This window comes from Apteryx mantelli, chromosome 9 (genome assembly GCF_036417845.1).
Source record: "Apteryx mantelli isolate bAptMan1 chromosome 9, bAptMan1.hap1, whole genome shotgun sequence".
In the NCBI taxonomy this organism is placed as follows: domain Eukaryota; kingdom Metazoa; phylum Chordata; class Aves; order Apterygiformes; family Apterygidae; genus Apteryx; species Apteryx mantelli.
In genome coordinates, this window is record NC_089986.1 from 5,511,721 (window position 1) to 5,529,722 (window position 18,002).

Genomic DNA, 18,002 nt, shown 5'->3' on the forward strand with positions numbered 1-18,002 from the left:
TTAGTGCATTGGCTGAAGCATATATTACGTTCTGCAATACAGATGTGTAAGATGCAACTTTCTGTTGTGGAAAATTAAGATGTGATCACTGTGGTTGATCATACTGTATGCTTGTTGAACAGTCTCATCCAGATGTGTCTTGGTCTGCTGAAAATGTGGTTTAGGGTGCTGAAGGGTGGCAGTCTTTTCAAAGCCTAGGGAAAGAGGGTTCTGGTTCAGGAAAACAATTTCTATCAATATAAGGTTCTCTAGTGTGAAGCTGTCTGTAATTGAGGTGGACATCCCAAGTGTTCCCCTCAGATGGGGAGCTGTTAGTCCTGCTAGAATTTCCAATTTGGGGTGTTTTGCATGATTGGTCTCTGTGGAGCTCAGTGTCTTGCACAGTAGTGTTTAGGTTGCTGTTTTTTGTATTAACCCTCTGGAAAGTTTGTCCTATAGCAGTACTTTCAAATTGTTTGATGGAAGGCAGGAATGATTGAATTATGGTGGAAATCAGTAATGGTCCAAACTTTCAGTCCTGATATTACAGCTCTTATCTGTGTTTCAAGTATATCATAGTTCTGGTAGAGTCTCTTCCTTGTAAAGAAGCTGGTAGAGCAGGCGTTAGGATGCTATAGCTGAGACCACAGTTTGGGCAAAATACAGCCTGTGCTGGCTACTGGTTAAATAAGCCAGCGCCTGCCACTCTCTATTGTTCTTATGGTGACCAAAACGATGGGAAATACGTTTGTTCTTGGGCTTCTGTTCTAGGCTCTTCTGCCATATGGGTGTTGTGGCTTTGATTTGGGCATGCAAGGTTTCTTCCAAGTATCTCTTTAACTCATCAGTAAAAATGATCACGCTTATAGTATTTTCCTGTTCTGCACAGGCTTAATTTAATGATGTTTGTAAACTACCTCAAGATCCACGGATGAAAGGCATGTATATATATTTTTTCTTTTACTAGCAAGGCTACGTTGTGTGGTGTTCAGACTTAATAGGGAGCTGTAAAGTGCTTTGAGCCTCTGAGATAAAAAGCGCTGTAAATCATGAATGAGGTATTAATAATATCCAATGTAGCTAATGATAACTTTAACAGCCAGGCAGCTGTTGGGCTATAACTGTTATCTATCTTATTAATGCGAAAAAATTGTTTTCTACCACGCGTGTGTGGTTCCTCTTGCTGCCTAGCCTGAACGGCGTCTCTAAAATGAGAATTCGTAGCACCTCTCTGAGCTGATGGGGGACAGCTGCTAAGTGTTGCTTGCCACCTACCAGAGTAGGGATACAACCATTCCTGTGCCCCTCTGCGCTCAAGTTGTTGAGGCTTAAACTTGCAAAGCGTTGCTTTAGCAATGATTTAATTATTACATTAACAAGGTGTAAACTACTCTAAACAGCACCAAATCACTGTCAGTTCTGATGCAGTCAGCTCTGGCTCTAGTCAGAGGTTGCACGTGTCTCTTGCAGGCTTGTTTTGGGGTGCGCGGCGTTGCCTGGTTCCCCCCAGGACGGCGCGGTGAGAATACGGCCGCCGTCTCCGCAGACCCGCCAGCGCGAAGCGCTCTTGGCTTCTGTGCTGACCAGCCACACCTGCTAAAGCACCTCTGTTCTTGTAACCGGGGCTTGGTAGCGGGACGAATGCTGCATACCATCCTACAGAGCAACGCTTCTGTTTGCTGCCTTGTTATTTTAGGAGTAATCAGCACAGAACTAATATACTTCCTCCGCTATAAATGTCGTGTGCCTCCCTGAGGGAGCTGCTAGCCGCGGGGGGCTGTTACAAAATGTGCTCTTCCCACAGCAGGCGTTCAGATAGAAATCTCATCTCCCCTTGAATCGGTGGCAAAGCTTGGACTGGCTTGTCCAAGCCTGGATTTTGTTGTATGTTTAGTTTCTGTACTGTTTTCTAGGGTAGAAGCTGTGTTTTCATTGCATATGTGTGGAGGGAGTCTGGCTATTCAGTGTAAGCTGTGGAGGTCGGTGCTTGTGGCTGCGAAGTCTTGGATCCCCACCCTATATTACATCAGCTAAAACGGGGGCTGTTGAAGGATCCCTAGCGGCGTGGTTTCCGGCAGCTCCCGTATATGCGTTGTCCCGGAGCCCTGCAGGCTCGCTCACCTGCTGCTTGGCCCGTGCAGCACCGTCCATCCAGGCAGTGCTGCCTCTGAAAGGATGCTGGAGCGCTGTCATCTGCGGGTGGCAAAGCGTCTGCTCAGCCTGCGGTCAAACCCTGCTCAGATGTTTTAGCGTTCATTTTCTGGGAACAAAGTGCAGTCACATTTTGCTAGCCTAACTGTTCAGAGGCCAATAACTTTTATTCTGTTCGTGTAAAAATTGCTATCAGAAATGCGTTCATGCTCACGACTTAGCCAATACTCTAATGAAATCTTGGCTCAATTAAAGTCTGTGGGACACTTGCCATCCTGACTTCATCAGATCATGATTTTCAGGTGTATGACTGCTATATTCTTACAAGAGAGCTGTTTGTGATCACTTCAGAGTGAAAAAAACTGCAGAATTGCAATATTTTCAAGTAGCAATATAAAATCCATTTCAAACTATTTATTTTATAACTTAGCTTTATGCACTTTTAAGACTTACACATTATTTCTAACACAGAATTTATTTTCTTTCTCGTTTTCTTTCCCTAAAGGCCAAACGTCTGCCCAGAGTCTGAGCTGGCATTGGTGGGACACCAGCAGCCATGTGTTCAAGCCTTCAGTCGTACTGTCAAGATGTGGAAGCAAGGTTGCACAGGGCGGAGGTGGTGTGTGAGCTATGAGAGAAGGTAATATATTATCTATAGTTACAAATGAATTCTGTTACTGAAATTTGATACAAGTTCTTTGTACCTTTTTTAATGGAAGTCTTGAACTCTGTTTCACCCTCAGAATTTTTTTATATATATATAAAAAATCATTATTTATGGATATATCATGTCCTGCTGAGTTTTTTTGCCTTTTTTTAAGATTGTGTTTGGTTTTATTGAACAGAAGAAGAAAATGTGACTTTTTGAGTGTATTATGAACTTCTTGTGATCTAAAACTCAGCAAAGTCAACAATTTTTTTTTATTGTCAGAAAATGATCCTGTTCCTGTTTCAGGTGAAGTACAGCTGCCCAAGTCATCTGCTTTGAAAAATGGAACTTCTTTCTGTTTGTCCTATGTTTAGAGTTGTTGGAAGATCAGGCTCCCAAAAAACTAGAAGAAAATTTATCATGAAATGGGATGCCATTATCTCTGACTAGTCTGAATACAGTCACCAGAATGTATGTGGACATGCCCTGTATTAGAGCTATTGGAAGTCACCATGAGGCATTTCATTTATTTGCTTTGTTTATAATAGGAGCTACTGACAGGGTCTGAAAAAATGTAGACATGATGTATGAGTACTGTTTGTTACTGATGAGATGTGAATAAGCTGAACGGAAGTTGTGACTGTTCTCTTAAACTATTTCTCCTCAAAGGTCTGGGTACTACACAGTTTACAAGCAGGTGTACAGAATGGAGCATCAGACGGTCTATAAATGCTGCCCTGGATGGGTCCAGCAAGGCAAAGAACCTGGCTGTTTGCACTGTAAGTTGATGGCAAAACTGTGATAGCACAAGGACAGAACATATGATATTCTTAGGCCTTACTTTCTAACTGAATTTTACTTTTAGAAGGATGGATTTTGCATCTTGTTATTCGTAAATGGCATTTCCCCGTTGTAAAGAATGGTACTCTATTTATGGAGAGAGAAAGGATTTTCTAAAAATACAAAAGCTGTTAAATGCAGAAGTACAGAGTATCTCTAATTCTAAGCTAAACGGTAGAAATTCTGGTTTTGATAAGAGTTGTTGCAGCATTCTCAGGCCAGTCTTACTTTGACAGGCTAACCTAATTTAGTGCTGTTATCCAAATTATGGAGGGTAAGGGTGCTATAAGGCGCTCTTCTTGGACCTAGCACTCATTGTGGAGTCTGACTGGTTTTGGCTTTTTCACTGTTGCTGCTATATTTGAAGTAATTGTCTTGTTTCTACCCTAAGGTTATTCATCTGAGGAAAACCTGTTTCTATTAGTAGCTTTTAATCATGATTGGATGTTTTCCTAAAAAATAGAATTTAATTTAAATGATAAGGAAGCACTTAGCCACTGCTAACAGGACACGAAAGTGCATGATAACAATCTATTCCCTGTTCAGTTTTGCTGCTGTTTTGTCAGTAATTGTATCTTCTGTGTGAAAGTTAGCATCTGTTCCTATGTGTTTTTTTTTAATCTTTGGACCAACTTAAGGGCTGTATTCAGAGAGCTTGCTTTTATGATTGTCTTTTTGTGTTTAATAAACAGCAAAAGAAACAAGCCTGAGAGGTACTCCTGTTCGTTTCAGCCTGAAGCTACGTATCTAGTGTGCATCTCTCTTCTTGTAAGAAGCCTGATATGTTTACAATCTGTACTTTAATATCTGACTTACAGGAATTTAGAATATTTGAACACCAGTGGCAATATAAAATTATTTTTTTTCCCCGAAAGAGCAGTGCAGGCTTGCTTTCAATTCTTTAAGGCACCAAAGTGGTTAACCTATTCTTTTATATTTGGTACATTCAGTTGTTGCAAACTTTGCTCAAGTATGTGGAATTTACCTTATTGTAAGTAAATGTCCTGCATTGGAGGATAAGGAGAGAAGTATTATAATTTCCTTGGACATACATAACCTCTTTTACTGAACCAGTGTTTTCTAAACAGCTCTGCATTATTCTTCAGTAATTTCTTCTGTCATTCTGGATTCAGGTAGTATCTTTAGTCCAATCAAACTGACTCTTCTGCCTCTGAAGTATCTTGAAGTTAAAGTGCATCATCCAAGTCTGTAATTAAATTATTCTTACTAAAGTTTAATTTCAGACCAAGATAACCATATCAATATAGTTATACCCCTGATAACAAGTTCTGTTGCAGTCCAGCTGGTTTAATAAAATCAAAAGCTTGTGTGTGTTTTTTTTTTTTTTTTTTTTAATGATTGACTTGGAAGGTCCTGTTACAGCGGAACTGTGACATGAAGAGGCAGTTCTGGAGAGTCAGAAAAACCCCAAACCTGTTTCATTTTGTTTGTGTATACTAGCGCTGTGCACTGTTGGCACTTGCTTCAATGGAGGAAAATGCTCGGAAGGAGGGTCTCAGATGTGTCAGTGTCCTGCAGGATTTCAGGGTCCTCGCTGCCAGTATGGTGAGTCAAATGAAAATTGTTTCAAAGGCATCTGCTGGGAACTACATTGCTTTCACATTTGTGTTCAGGTAAAATGCATATTTAACAATTTATTAAAATACTAATAATTAAATATCATTGACTTCAAATGGAAATTACATCTGCTGCACTTTAACTGGTTGTGTGGCAATTCTCTTGTGTTTTTCCATATTTTGCTTCTGTTTTTATATTCATTTTTAACAAAGCAACGTGAAAAATCAGACTGGTTGATAGAGGTTGAGTTTCTGTAAAGAACAGTGCCATTGAATCTCCCTGTTGGTATCAAATGGAATGTCTTTCTGCTGCTTGCTTCTGAACTTGCACATTCTTGCAAGTAGCCTGGCACTCTTGCTAAATTTCTCAGCATTGCTTTTAACCTTGCAAAGGTAAACTCACAAAAGTCAAAAGAAACTGGGAGTATGTAAGGAATGTAGCAAGTGAACCAAACGTATTAATGGCTTTTGCGGTACACCTGAAAGTAGGAAGGCCAGATTATATTGTATGTGACTTAGCGTCACGCACTGTCAATGGGAGTCTTTGCTGGTTCACAGTCTGGTAACCCTGCAATGGTTTTCCATGTAGTTTGTGACCTAATAATGTCACATACTGTGTAAACCTCAAATTATGGCATTTTATCCATATGGCTTTTTAAAGGAAAAAATCGGCACTTTAGGGTGGGCTGTGACTGGGACAAGGGATTTCTCTTTATTAGACAAACAATAACTTCCGCTTCAAAAGAAGCATGCTGCGTTTTGTTCAAAGGAATGCAGTTTTTACTTAATTCTTGCATGTTCCCATCCTTTACCTGGTTTGTATCTCATAAAATCATGAAGTATAAATGGGAAGGAGAGTATAATGAGAAGGAATGTAATGATTTTGTTTACAACAGTCCACTTGAGAGCTGAAAAGCTGAGCTATGTGCTTGATACACGGATTGCACCGTTTGAGTTCCATAACCTCTGTCATACTCTGGGCTCCACCAAGGCTTGTATGATGGATTGAGTCTCGCGTGGGCTTACTGCACTAATGCAATGTTCTGTCCATGTGAGTAGCCTCCTCTCTAAGTGAAGGTAATAAAGCAGTTGGAGTTGCAGCAGGCAAATTAAACATTAAGTGGGAAATGCAAAAAATCATCAAATGTGACAATAGATTAGTTTTCCTCGGAGCCTGATCGTAGATGACACTTTTCATTTGTAAAGTAAAAAACAAGCATTTAAATAAAATGCGAAGCACTTTACAATGAAACTTCCGCTGGCATCAGACTAAAGTGTGGCAAAGTCTATCTTCAGACAATGTTAGTTCAGATAAGCAGCCTTACAGTGATGATGCTGCAACTGTGTGTTTCTATACTGCAAACAGAAACAACAAATGTATGCATGTTGCATTGGTTTCTGCCAGGTTATACCGATGAAGATTGCTTTGTTATTGGCTTTACAGTAATGCTGCTACTTCAAGGCAAGCAGGCTTGCTCAGGACCTCTAAGGAGCCCATATAATAAGTAACAAGTCTTATCAAAATCTAGACTGTTTTCACTAGTCTTCTGAGTTGATCTTCTGCATGTTAGAAAAACCTGAATCAGAATTCAGAACTCCAGCCCCAAAAGCACTGGTTGTCTGGAAATATCTACAGCGCTAAGACATTCCCAACAGGCAGATTATGTGGATGCAGCATATGGAGAGTGGAGGTCAGATTTTAAAACTGGGGTGAGATTGTGCTGTCTGTATTTCACAGGAAGGTAACTGGAACGGCTGTAAAAACAACGCGAGGTATTCTGCAGCTTTTGCTCTTTGCAACTGGGTGAAACTTTATCTTGGTGGTTTGTCTGCTTTCTATTGATTCCTAAGGGTTTGAATGGAATCCCAGGAGTCATCATTTCTAGGGTTATACAGTAGTGGCTATCGCAGTCTGGCAGGAGTGAGTTTATAAATTAAGTTCTGAAGGAAAAACCTTCTTTCAGAAAGAACCTTATGGATTCAGCTGCCTGACAGAAGCAAGGCAATTTAGAGCGTAAGTCCTCTTAACCATTGCAGGAGCCTCCAGTCGGGTGCTTGTGAGGTTTGTATTATATTTGTTGCAAAGAAAAGAAGCCTTAGCTTCTGTTTTTCTGGCTGATGTTGGAACATTGCCCCTCTAAGTAATTTGAATTTAATGTGAACGTATTAATGGTAACATAGTATGTCTTTTTTTAATAGTAATCTAAATCCAGCCTGTACCCTCCTCCCTACTTGCATGTGCAACCTTAATCTAAAATAAACTGTTTTATTTCCTACTGTTGTCCCAAAAGAAAAGCAGATCTCTATCATCCCATTTTGTTTTGAGGATTCAGTGAAACAGATGAGTACCGGCCCGATCACTCTTCGTGGTTTTAGAACCTAGGGGCTAGAAAGTGTTAATGGAAGGGACTGTATTGCGATAGTGGAGCTGTCAAAGGGCCGGTCTTTGGTACAGAGACGTAATTCCTTGTTCCTTGGACCACTGGATTGTATCCCCAGATCCTCCCTCACGGGGGTATTCGTGTGGCCCCCTCAGGGGCTTCATGGGGGGAGGGAGCCTCTAACCTGGGTCTGAGGCTGGCAGAAAGCTGCTCACTGGCCGTACTGAGATGGTGCGTCCTTGGTCGTAATCTTGCTATCTGTCACTCGGGATGTTGTGGCCTCCTGTCTGTCTCCTGGCAGAGGAGGAACCGTTGCCATTTCATAGCAGTACTCACTCATTTGAGCGAAGCTGTTGCACATGCCTGTATTTTGTACACGTCTGTATCTTGTTGCCCCCTCCAATCTCGTTGCTCGTCCTTCTGCTGTTTAGTGTTGACAGCTAGTTATAAAGGTTCATACGGGCCGGCTCCAGTGATTCTCCTGCTTTCAACTATGATCTATAGGAGAAAGACAAGAAATTATTGCAAAAGGGAAATGGGTTACAATTAGTTACTCTACGAAATAAATAGGAATATGTTTCTCTAGAAACTCCTAATCTGGGTTTTCTTGTTTGTTGTTGCTTTTACATATGCTATTAAGTTAGTTAATCAGTAGCTCAGCTTCCTGGAAAATCAAGCTGTTATATATGCATTGCATCAGTCTGTCCCGCGGAAAGTTTGTAACAGATTGTTGATAATGACTTATGATAGAGTTGATTATTCGGAATTGGCATGATCATATCAAATGACTTTTTCAAGATATATTATGTTGTGTTTTAGCAACCTGTAACATGAGGTTATTTCTGATTAGATGCTGAATGGGTTATGATTCCTGTAACAAAAGTCATGAAATTCTGACTAGAAATGCATTAACTGCATCTCTTGTATACTTGACTCTGTAGTTTTATTATTTTACCCACACAAAGAGCAATAAAACTTAAAAGAAAGATTTATGAGTGAAATGGCCAAGCTCTTCATACAGCCATTGCAAGGATTCAGTAACAGATTGAGCTGTCTCTTTCCTTGTCTGCTGCAATTTGTCTTGTAATAATAGACTCGTATCAATTACAATATAAACTTGCAAGCTGCATTTCTTTCTATTTTGTAACTTGTTTGGAAGTTGTTTCCCATTTCTCCTGAGCCTAGTGGAAGAGGGGGAAGACTTGTATCTCAAAAAAGAGAAACAGCAAACCCCGGTGCCAAGAATACAATCTGCTGCAGCGCTAGTTTCATTGTTATTTGCTAGTTGTCCTAGTAATCTTGTTCAAGGCCTGCTAGCCACCTGAGCTGGACACAGAAGTAAATTAATTTCATTTAGCTTGTTTAATCCAGTCCTGAGACTCATAATTGGACATGCAGCTAGTGAAAACATTCCAAACTCTACAAACAGAGGTAATTTCATTTACTCCTTTTGTACATAAAATTGCCCAATGCAAAAAATGAGCTCTTGAGCATTTTGTCTTTGAGCCTCAAGTTATTGCTGGCTTTGCAAAATGCTTCCAGCTTTCCAGGTTTTAATACTTAAACTGAAAGCAAGAAGGAGAAATGAAAAGCTTTGTAATTTTGACTAGAATAAAATCCCAGCTTTATGAAGGTTCTGCAATAGGCTGCCATAATTGGGGAAGATAGGGAATAAAAATAGAGCATCCCTGAAAAGAGAGGTGTATTCAGGTGTTTAAAAGTGGGCAAGGAATGACTGAAGTAGACTTTTTCAGGGAACAACATTTGTTATCTTGGCTTAATCCTTTGCAGAAAACTGAACACAAATTTAAGATAGAATCTGTAAAACACTAGAATATTGTAAGTGTCAATATATTGAAATTTCACACTAATGTTTGTTGTAATGCAGGTGAAATCTTACATGCTCTTACACAGCAAAGTATTCTTTGCATTTTGAGAGACAGTGTAGTCTGCTGAATACAGCTCTGCCCTGATATTTGAGGTAAGAGCTTTCTTTCACCTGCCGCTAACCTTGGGTATCAGTTCAATAACTTATGGCAAATAATACCACTGTGCCTCAATTCCTTTGTATATGAAATTTTTATAATGGTAGTTCGTTCCTTTGTAAAGTGCTCTGAGACCGAAGTAATTAAGCAGGAGATAAAAGCATTGGAATGTGTGTGTAAAGGCAAAATGCCTGCTGCATGGGTAGCTAAAATGAAATGCTTATGAGATAGATATTCGTCAGTTCATTGACTAGCTGTCAATCTCGTCCATGACTCTGGTCACACGCTATTAAGATATTGAACTATAAAGATCTTAGTAAATGAAAATGTCAGCACATCTTAGTCCAGGTGGATCCAGGAGTTCACACTGTAAAACTACTTTTTTTTTCTTCTCTAAAGCATATTTGATTGAAATGGCAAGGAGTCTGGATCTTCTTGCAACCATAAATACTCTCTTTCTCTCCAGCAAACTGAAAGATGTACTTTCCTTCCCTTTTCTCTAGTAAATATTTCTTCCTGCAAAGAGTTATTTGATAAAACTTGCAATGAATGCTCTGTTTGTGTCATTCTGGTCTCTCAGAGAAATGCGTCTTTTGGTCGGTCTTGAGACTGAAGATCTGGACAAGCCTTACGAGCACAGTATATCCACAAAATGGTGCTACAAATTTTCATTCTTTGTAGGTTCCTTAAAATAGCAAATGACAAGTCTAAAAATCCCATGACTCTGCTGCCAATAGAGATGGTTTTGTATTCTATGGATTTTTGTTTCCTGGTGGAACTAGATAATGCTTGTGTATTTGAGGGTAGGTTAGTTCTTCACATGTGCATATGCAGTGCTGTTGATCACAAGGCTCTTGCTGTTGCTGGGGGTTCTCATATTTTGTTTTCATATTCTGGCTGGAATTTCTGTGCAGTTTTAGCAAAGATGAAATTTCAAATGTGGAAGTGTGTTGACAGTGGAGAATACACAGCAATTCCTAATTAGTCCATAGAGAGCATGGAAGGGGATGATACAAAACTAATTTATGTTCAGACTGCTCTAGTTCAGTATGCATAATATCTAAGACTTTCCATTTCTTCTGTCCTAAAATAATCTCTCATTCCAAATTACCAAACATTACTAGGTAAATGCTAGAACTTTCTTATTCTCCCCCCCCCCCGCCCCGGCTATCTCTTTGACTATCTTGTCTTCAAGGCATGTCCTCCATGACAAATTCTGCTCCTGTGGGTGATAAAACCTTCCAATATAACATGTGGAGCTGCCTGCTAAAATCTGAGACACAATCCTGGATTGCTGTGGGCCTGTTCTTTTCAGTAATGTAACACTGAAAACAAATATTTAAACACTGTTCCCGAACTAGTTTTTCTCTTTGCCTTCTCTTCTAAGAAGGTGCTAGGCTGAGTTCTTAGTCCCTAACAGGATGATCTGTTGCTTAATGTTTCCTTTGACTATATTCTAATAAGCTGGTAGAAGGGGTTCAGTAATTAATAGTTGTTCATTTCAATTACATCATGCTAATGACATCCTGATTAGGGTATCTCAGTGACACTTGCTATTCGAGCTGACTTCTCAGAATACACAAGAGCAGAAATATAATCCCAGCTGCCCAAGTAAATGCATCATAATACAGGGACTGGAGGCTCAAGATGCTCTTTAAATATATATATATATATATATATATATATATATATATTATTTATATATATATATATATATAAAGTGCTTGAATGGTCAGAAGTTCTGTAAGCAGTTGTACAGTTCCCTGTTCTTGATGTTTTGCTTCTGTCTCCTTTTCTGCTGCCCATAGGAGGTACAGAAGGAAGCAGCAGTAGTCTGTCTCCAGGTGTGTCCAAAGGAAAAAGCTCTCCCTACACCAGACGAAACTCTGTGGATGAGCTAACAGTATATCAATCACCAAGGCTATGTCTGCAATAGGTCTGTGGTGCAATAGGAGCAGATCACTAGGCTGAAGTAGCAAGTGCTTAGGACCTTGCATCTACATTATATGGGTTTTAGGTGCTTTACTTCAGACCATATCTAGTATGGTCCCTTAGATCAAATATTCCTGCTGAGTGTGTGGTTTGAAGCTGTCCCATTAACACTTTCTTCCCTGGCCCTCAAGTGTGTGTGTGAGGTGTGGGGGCTTGTTTGTTTTGTCCTGAAAATGGACATGTGTTGTCTGACCAGACATCATGAAACCTGAGGCTGGAGCTAGAGAAATATAGCTGACGGGTAGGAGCACTGCCTTCTTCAAGAAAGGAGCAAGGAAGGGGGTATTCGCCTGCTCTCTACGCCGCTAGAAGGTAGAAAGGGGAGGTGTGAAGGAAAGAAGCGTGATTAAAAATGTGAGTGGTTGCTGCAGCTTGGGAGACTGAGATATGATAATGGCAAGCAAGGCATAAATGGCTCTTTAGGCCTCCCAGGATGGAAAGGTACCCATCCTCTTGCAAAAGAAACCTGTAATCCTCTTCACCTCCCAGTGGGGCAAGGTCTTCTGTCCTTCCTCTGCTCCTTTTCAGCTCTTGGAAAAATGATTCCTCTGCCCTGTACCTTTTCCCTTGGCTACTGTACTCCTCTGCTCTCTTGCATCTTAGGAACTGCTGACTGACAGCAAATATGCAGGCGTAGGTGTCTTCCCTCCTTTACATGGCACTAAAGGAGCATCGGTGTTATATGAGCTCTTGGCGAGCAACTGGAGAGCATCCTGTTGCCTTGGTATATGCTGAAGCACTTCAAAGTTGTGCACCCCTTGTGCCTGCATTAGGGACTAGAGTGCATTAGGTGCACAGGGAGCACATTAAGCGCGTGCCTGGGGTGGACCTTCTGGTTTGGATTCATCCAAAAAGAATCTTGCTTGTGTTCAGCAAAGCTGCTCTGATCTGAACCAACACCTGGTATATGGGCACAATCAAGGATTCATCTTGGTGGTGTTTTGCTGCTGTGAACTAAAACGCTACTGTAGACTAACAGTGTTACAGTTCAGGTGCAAGCTGTAGGGAACGATGTAAATGGTATAAGGTGGCTCAGTCTGGTTAGAGATGATTTCAGTGCTGATCTTAAAATATTCACCACTTTGTTTTCTCTTTGTGCAAACAATTCAGCTCTTAAAATAGCTACCCAGAGACACATAAAGAATGGTGGCAGAAGTATTCAAATTTGGCACCACAGCTGGATTCATTGGAAACTCATGAATTCCAGATTTTCTGTAGGAGATTTCCTCTTGTTGTTCAGTGGGTAAATGCTGACACATAAACAGATTTTAACACTGAGTGATTATAGTTAACTTAATTATGTGTTTTCCTGATATACATGTGTTTGGGATTAGAGGTAGTTGTCAGCCATGCAGTGGGTATTCAGAGCTTAATTTACTCCTAGTTTGGCTCATATTTGCTCCATACAGAAAGAATATTTTTTTTAGTTAAAAAGCTGTGATAACTGGGGTAACGAGCATCTTTTTTTTTTTTTAGCACTTGTCAAAGTAATAGCAGTGCGTTGTGCTGGAGTATCCAGAAAAACTCCAAGTGGTGAAATTTGAAAGTACAAGTCTTGCTTTTAAAAGCAAACACAGCTAACAATGTGTGTTGACATGTTCCATCTCATCAGAAGTTAAGCGCAGGCCCTGGCACTTCCTATTCATCAGACCTGAACAACACTGGAGAGACAGACAGCTTGAGGCAGCTTCAAAAGATGGCACTTTGCTGTGCTTGTAAGGGGGGTTGTTGGTGGCCAGTCACAATGTCTGGTGGAGTGTTATGGAAACCATTGACATCTCAGATGGTTCTGTGGAAAGCAAATCATTTTAATTCAATGAAATTCCTGGAAGCCTTAAGTCTTAAATGACTTTGCATTTGTCATATGACAAATGCAGAAGCCATTGACTCAGATGAAGTGATTTGAGAATTCCAGACGTTATTTCTTTTTGCTACAATTCTTTCCAGCATTGAAGATCTTACAGTTTCCTTAAAGCTATTCTGAAGGCTGCTTCAACTGATTTTTTTTTTTTTGTTAGTGTTGAGAGTTTTCTACTGCCCAACATATATTTGAAAATTCCCCTTTGACTTCTGTAAAATCAGAAGAGACCTGAAATTAGTTTTGGATTTAAAGTCCTACTTAGTTGGGTGGAAAATGTTGCCCTAGTTAAAACTGCATGTGACTTTGTAGGAATAGCAAGTTGTACACTCAACTCATACAGAATGTATATATCCAGGGGACATGCAAGGCCTCCAAAAAGGAGAGCTGGAAATCTTCTCAGCCTGAAATAAGGATTTTCAAACTTCCTCTCTCGTTAACTAAAAAGCAGTATCTTCATGTAAAGATACTGCTGTTATGCTGTGTTAGTCCTCTCAGCCTGCATGTCTTTGCTTTCCTTGATATTCTCTGTAACACACTGCTATCAGGTGAGCTCTTACTAAAGGCAGCCTTTGTCCTTCACGGTGTAATCCTCGCTGTCTTCAGCCTCTGTCAGCTTGGAGTTGTCAGGGCTAAACTGGTGTCCTGCTGTCACCACTGTGCTTGTTCTAATGCTTCTTGCACAGTCTGCTTCTTGGTGACCTTGGAAACTGCTGTCACCACCTTGTTTCTGCCTGAAGCGGGGGCTATGAAGTCTCTCGCAAGATCTATAAATTCAGTTTTGGCCCTTTCAGAACCAATACAGAAGGCTGGTAGTGCTAAAGCTTGTTTGATGGCGTAGAAGTCCAGAGAGGACTTTCTATAATCAAGGCAAATAAGACAACACTTAGGGCAAGCAGTATAGAGGAAGGTATGGATGAAGAAAGTATGCGGCCCTTTCACTGGGGCAGGGGAGGAGGGGGAAATCGGCTTTTGCATCCAAGAAAGATGTCTTGCAGTTTGGAAGAGACCTTGCTAGGGAAGGAATCAACAGAACTAGTGGGACAGGGACATTCAACTGGGTCAAAGTGGCTCCAGTTTGTTGCAGTCAGCTGCAAGTGAGCCTTAGTAGCCTGTGACTTTCAGTAGTAACAAATTTGTGATTTCAGTTCTGTTCTTGCAAGTGTACTAAAAGCAAAAACTAGCTTAATTCATAACTTGCTGACAGCCTGAATATAGGGAACAAGAGCTAAGTGAAATAGATATTAAACGGGTATTTCCATGTGAGTTCCAGAGGAACACAAAGCAAAGCTTGCTTTAGACTTTCATATGAACTTGATATTTAACTTGGTCATTTTTTACTAACCAGAAAGTAGCACTAGATACGTACTGTTAAGTAAATACTACTAGTATTTACTTAAGCAAGTACTTTAGCATGCCTTTTTGTTTCTTAAATTTTAGCTGGTTTGGAAATGGTAAATGACTCTATTTTTGTTTGGCTTTTTTAACGGCAAAATTTTAATTCATTTTTTGAGGCAAATTTGGATAGGAACTGAGTTTGTAAAGCACTTAAAATTGCCTAAAGCATTTGGTTTATATAATTTGGCTAATCAAATTTTGCGTGAGAAAGTATGCCAACAGATATTTGGTGCTTAAAACTTGTATATTAACCAGAACAGTGTTACTTATAGTTTGTGAACTGAATTGATTGTTTTCCTTACTATGTCCTACACTATTTAGAAACAATCAATTTCACCCTGTCTTATTTGTAGGAAAAAAGAAAAAAACTCTGGTGTCTTGCTCTCAGTCCTTAATTAGTTTATCAACTTTAATGAAATTTTAGGCATGGCAAGGTCTTCTGACTCAACCTTTTAGCAGATTCTGGTCTCAGTGGATAGTCAGACTTCCAACACTTCAGTGGTGTAATTGCTTTGAAAATTTGAGAACCAAATATGCACTGTTTGAATTTTGTTTTCTGATTTATCATTGTAAGCCTTGTTGCAGCTTAGCATAATTTCACATTGGACTTTTTCAGTGTTTAAAAAGGGGGGGAAGCTATTTCAAGTATTAAAAAAAAAAAATTTTAAAAATCTGTTTCTAAAATATAATGTTAACCTCTATATCTACTAACATAGTCGTCTTCAGTCACTGAATGCTTTCTGCTTTTGGTCTCATGATAATTACACCTTTCTCTAACCTGTTTCTACACTCCACACTCAGGTGGCAACTGATAGGTGTTTCGATACTTAATACAGATTGTGATTGAATATTATATACATATAGGTATATAGTCACAAATTAATACAGGGGTAATATTTGACTTAAATACAAAATGTCACAGAACTCAAGCTGGTTAGAATCCCAGGAAGGATGAGGCTTTTTTAATTTGTAAGTTTAATTTTGATAGAAATTGTCAGACTTGGAAAGATATTCTTCTGTCTGTATATTTGCAAGAGATAAAGGTGGTGGTGCACACAGTGCCCCTGAAGATCCAAATAATCTCTCAAGAACAGATATGGTTAAGATGAGATGTTGTCTGTTCTGATGGTGGATAACAGTGGATTCAGATATTAATTCCACTTGCAAGAAAGATCGTACAAAAGATTCTGAGAATTAAAGCATGGTTTCTTCCAACCTTTCCATTCCTCCTTTTCTATGCTGCTCCCTGCGTTCTTCACATGCTTCTAGTCTTCTGCATAGTCTACAGGAATATCTTTCTGTATTGAGCAGTCTACAGATTAAAAAAAAACCCCTTTGTAGCAGCCACTAAAAAGCTAGGAGGGGTAAAAGCTTTATCATTTTACAATTTCTATTTTAAAATACTGATTGCAAAATCATGACTTGCTTCCACCTAGATATGACAGGATATAATAATCAGCCCATCTTGCTGAAATGCTCTTGAGTGCCTGGGCTTTCGCAGCCATTAGTACAGAGCGACAGGTAGACAGACGGGAGTAGTGAAACGGCAAACAAATATGTCAAAAGTAAATGAACCTAAGAATAACCACTTGAGAGCAAATTCACCCTTACTGTCTTTGATACAAAAGACTGTTTATTTTGTGCTTGCTGTGAAAAGTAAAAGTAAAAAGAGTAATGGCAGCAAATTAGCTTTCTAGCTGCTAGCGCTTATTTGATATTGGTTCAGGAGATGCGGTAGCAAACCGTGGAAAAGATGAACATTGTGCAGAGATGCTTGCTGTTATCTTCCCCCCAGCAAAGGGTGAGTGAGCAGACCTGACGTCTCTAGAAACACCTGGATCCTGTTTCATGACTCCTGCTGGTCGCTGCCTGACCTCGGGCAGTTATCGGGGTGTCCAGCCTGCCTGCTGCGGTGGAGCACAGAGGTGGCTGAGCTGGGTCGCGATCAATGAGGCCAGGTGCTGCAGGTGAGTTTAAATAGCCCGTGGTGCTATGGCTAGACACTTGGCAATACCCACAGCCGGTTCATGCATTTGTAATGTAGCTATCCCTAGCATTAATAAGCATGTAGATAACTTAGGGTTTTAACTGTGGTTTGGTAGAATATCCAACAAACAGCAGTTTTAAACTTTATCGATGTAATCTGGCAGGTTTGCTCTGGCATTAACGCAGAGTGCATTTTGAGCTGATTGCTGTGCATCCCGTTCTGCTCCCGACTGCTGTCTCTCCCCTTCCTCGGACCCTCTCGCCCCCCGCGTCGGGGGTCAGGCGGTCCGGGCTGCGGGGGCTGTGTCGCCACTCGCCGGGCTCCCCGAGGTTCCAGAGAGCTACGGATAATGAGACAGCGCTTCGCAAACAAAAGGTTCGGTCGGCTGTTTCGCTCTTACCTCAAGAGCGTTATTCTAGCCTGTTGGTGCTGAGTGCTTGTGCTCCCCGAAATCTTCGAGGCATTTTCATCGCAATTTATTTTTCTTTATCAAAATGATGAAATGGCGCATCCTTGAACCGCACTTAGAAGATTATGAGAATGTCAAATTTAGGTAGCTGATTGAAGTGTTAATGACGTGAACATGTAGATGTGAATGGTTTTTGACTGCAAGAAAAGGTTTATCTCTGTGCGTGTGTGTGCGTAATTATTCAGTCAAGTTTGTAACTGTGCAAGTCTGATTTAAAAGACTAGGACACTGGGCCCTAAAAAATGATATTGGGGTCAAGGGAAGCACAGTGACTGTCTGCCAGACCCTGCCTGCTGTTGGTGTTCTCTTAAAATTGGATTTTTTTTCTCTTCCTCCTGGAGGTTGTTTCAAGGCTTAAGAGAGTAGATCTGATGTTGGTCCTGTCAAACCTCCTTTCCTCAGGAGATTCCTTCCATCCTGTGCCTTGTATCTACTTGGGTGTCCTCCCAGGCTTTTAAGGAAATGTTCGTTCTTAGCCATCGTCCATCGAGAAATTTGTTTTCTCAGGTTTAATGACTGCAGTAGAATTTCTCTATATAAATACTATTTTACAGTCACTAACAGCATTCTTCAGTGCTGATGTTTATTTCGTCTAAAAGGGGCAAAAGAGTTAATTACATTGTCTAGAAGCGGAGACAGAATCTTGCCAGCAACCACTAGGCATTACTGCTCACTTCGATATAACTGAACCCACAGTAGTGGCAGCTGGATTTAATTATAAGTTTGCAACCCTGTG

At 40.4% G+C, this 18,002-nt stretch overlaps 1 protein-coding gene across 1 annotated transcript in view; it reads left to right on the top strand.

Moving 5' to 3' along the window:
* Window positions 1–18,002, top strand: part of LOC106500349 (multiple epidermal growth factor-like domains protein 6) — a 214,467-nt gene that overhangs the window by 11,834 nt on the left and 184,631 nt on the right. Inside the window, exons 2-4 of the mRNA XM_067301588.1 lie at window positions 2,636–2,770; window positions 3,449–3,558; window positions 5,081–5,185. Coding sequence (XP_067157689.1) covers window positions 2,636–2,770; window positions 3,449–3,558; window positions 5,081–5,185 — 350 coding nt within the window. The remainder of the gene's footprint in view (window positions 1–2,635; window positions 2,771–3,448; window positions 3,559–5,080; window positions 5,186–18,002) is intronic.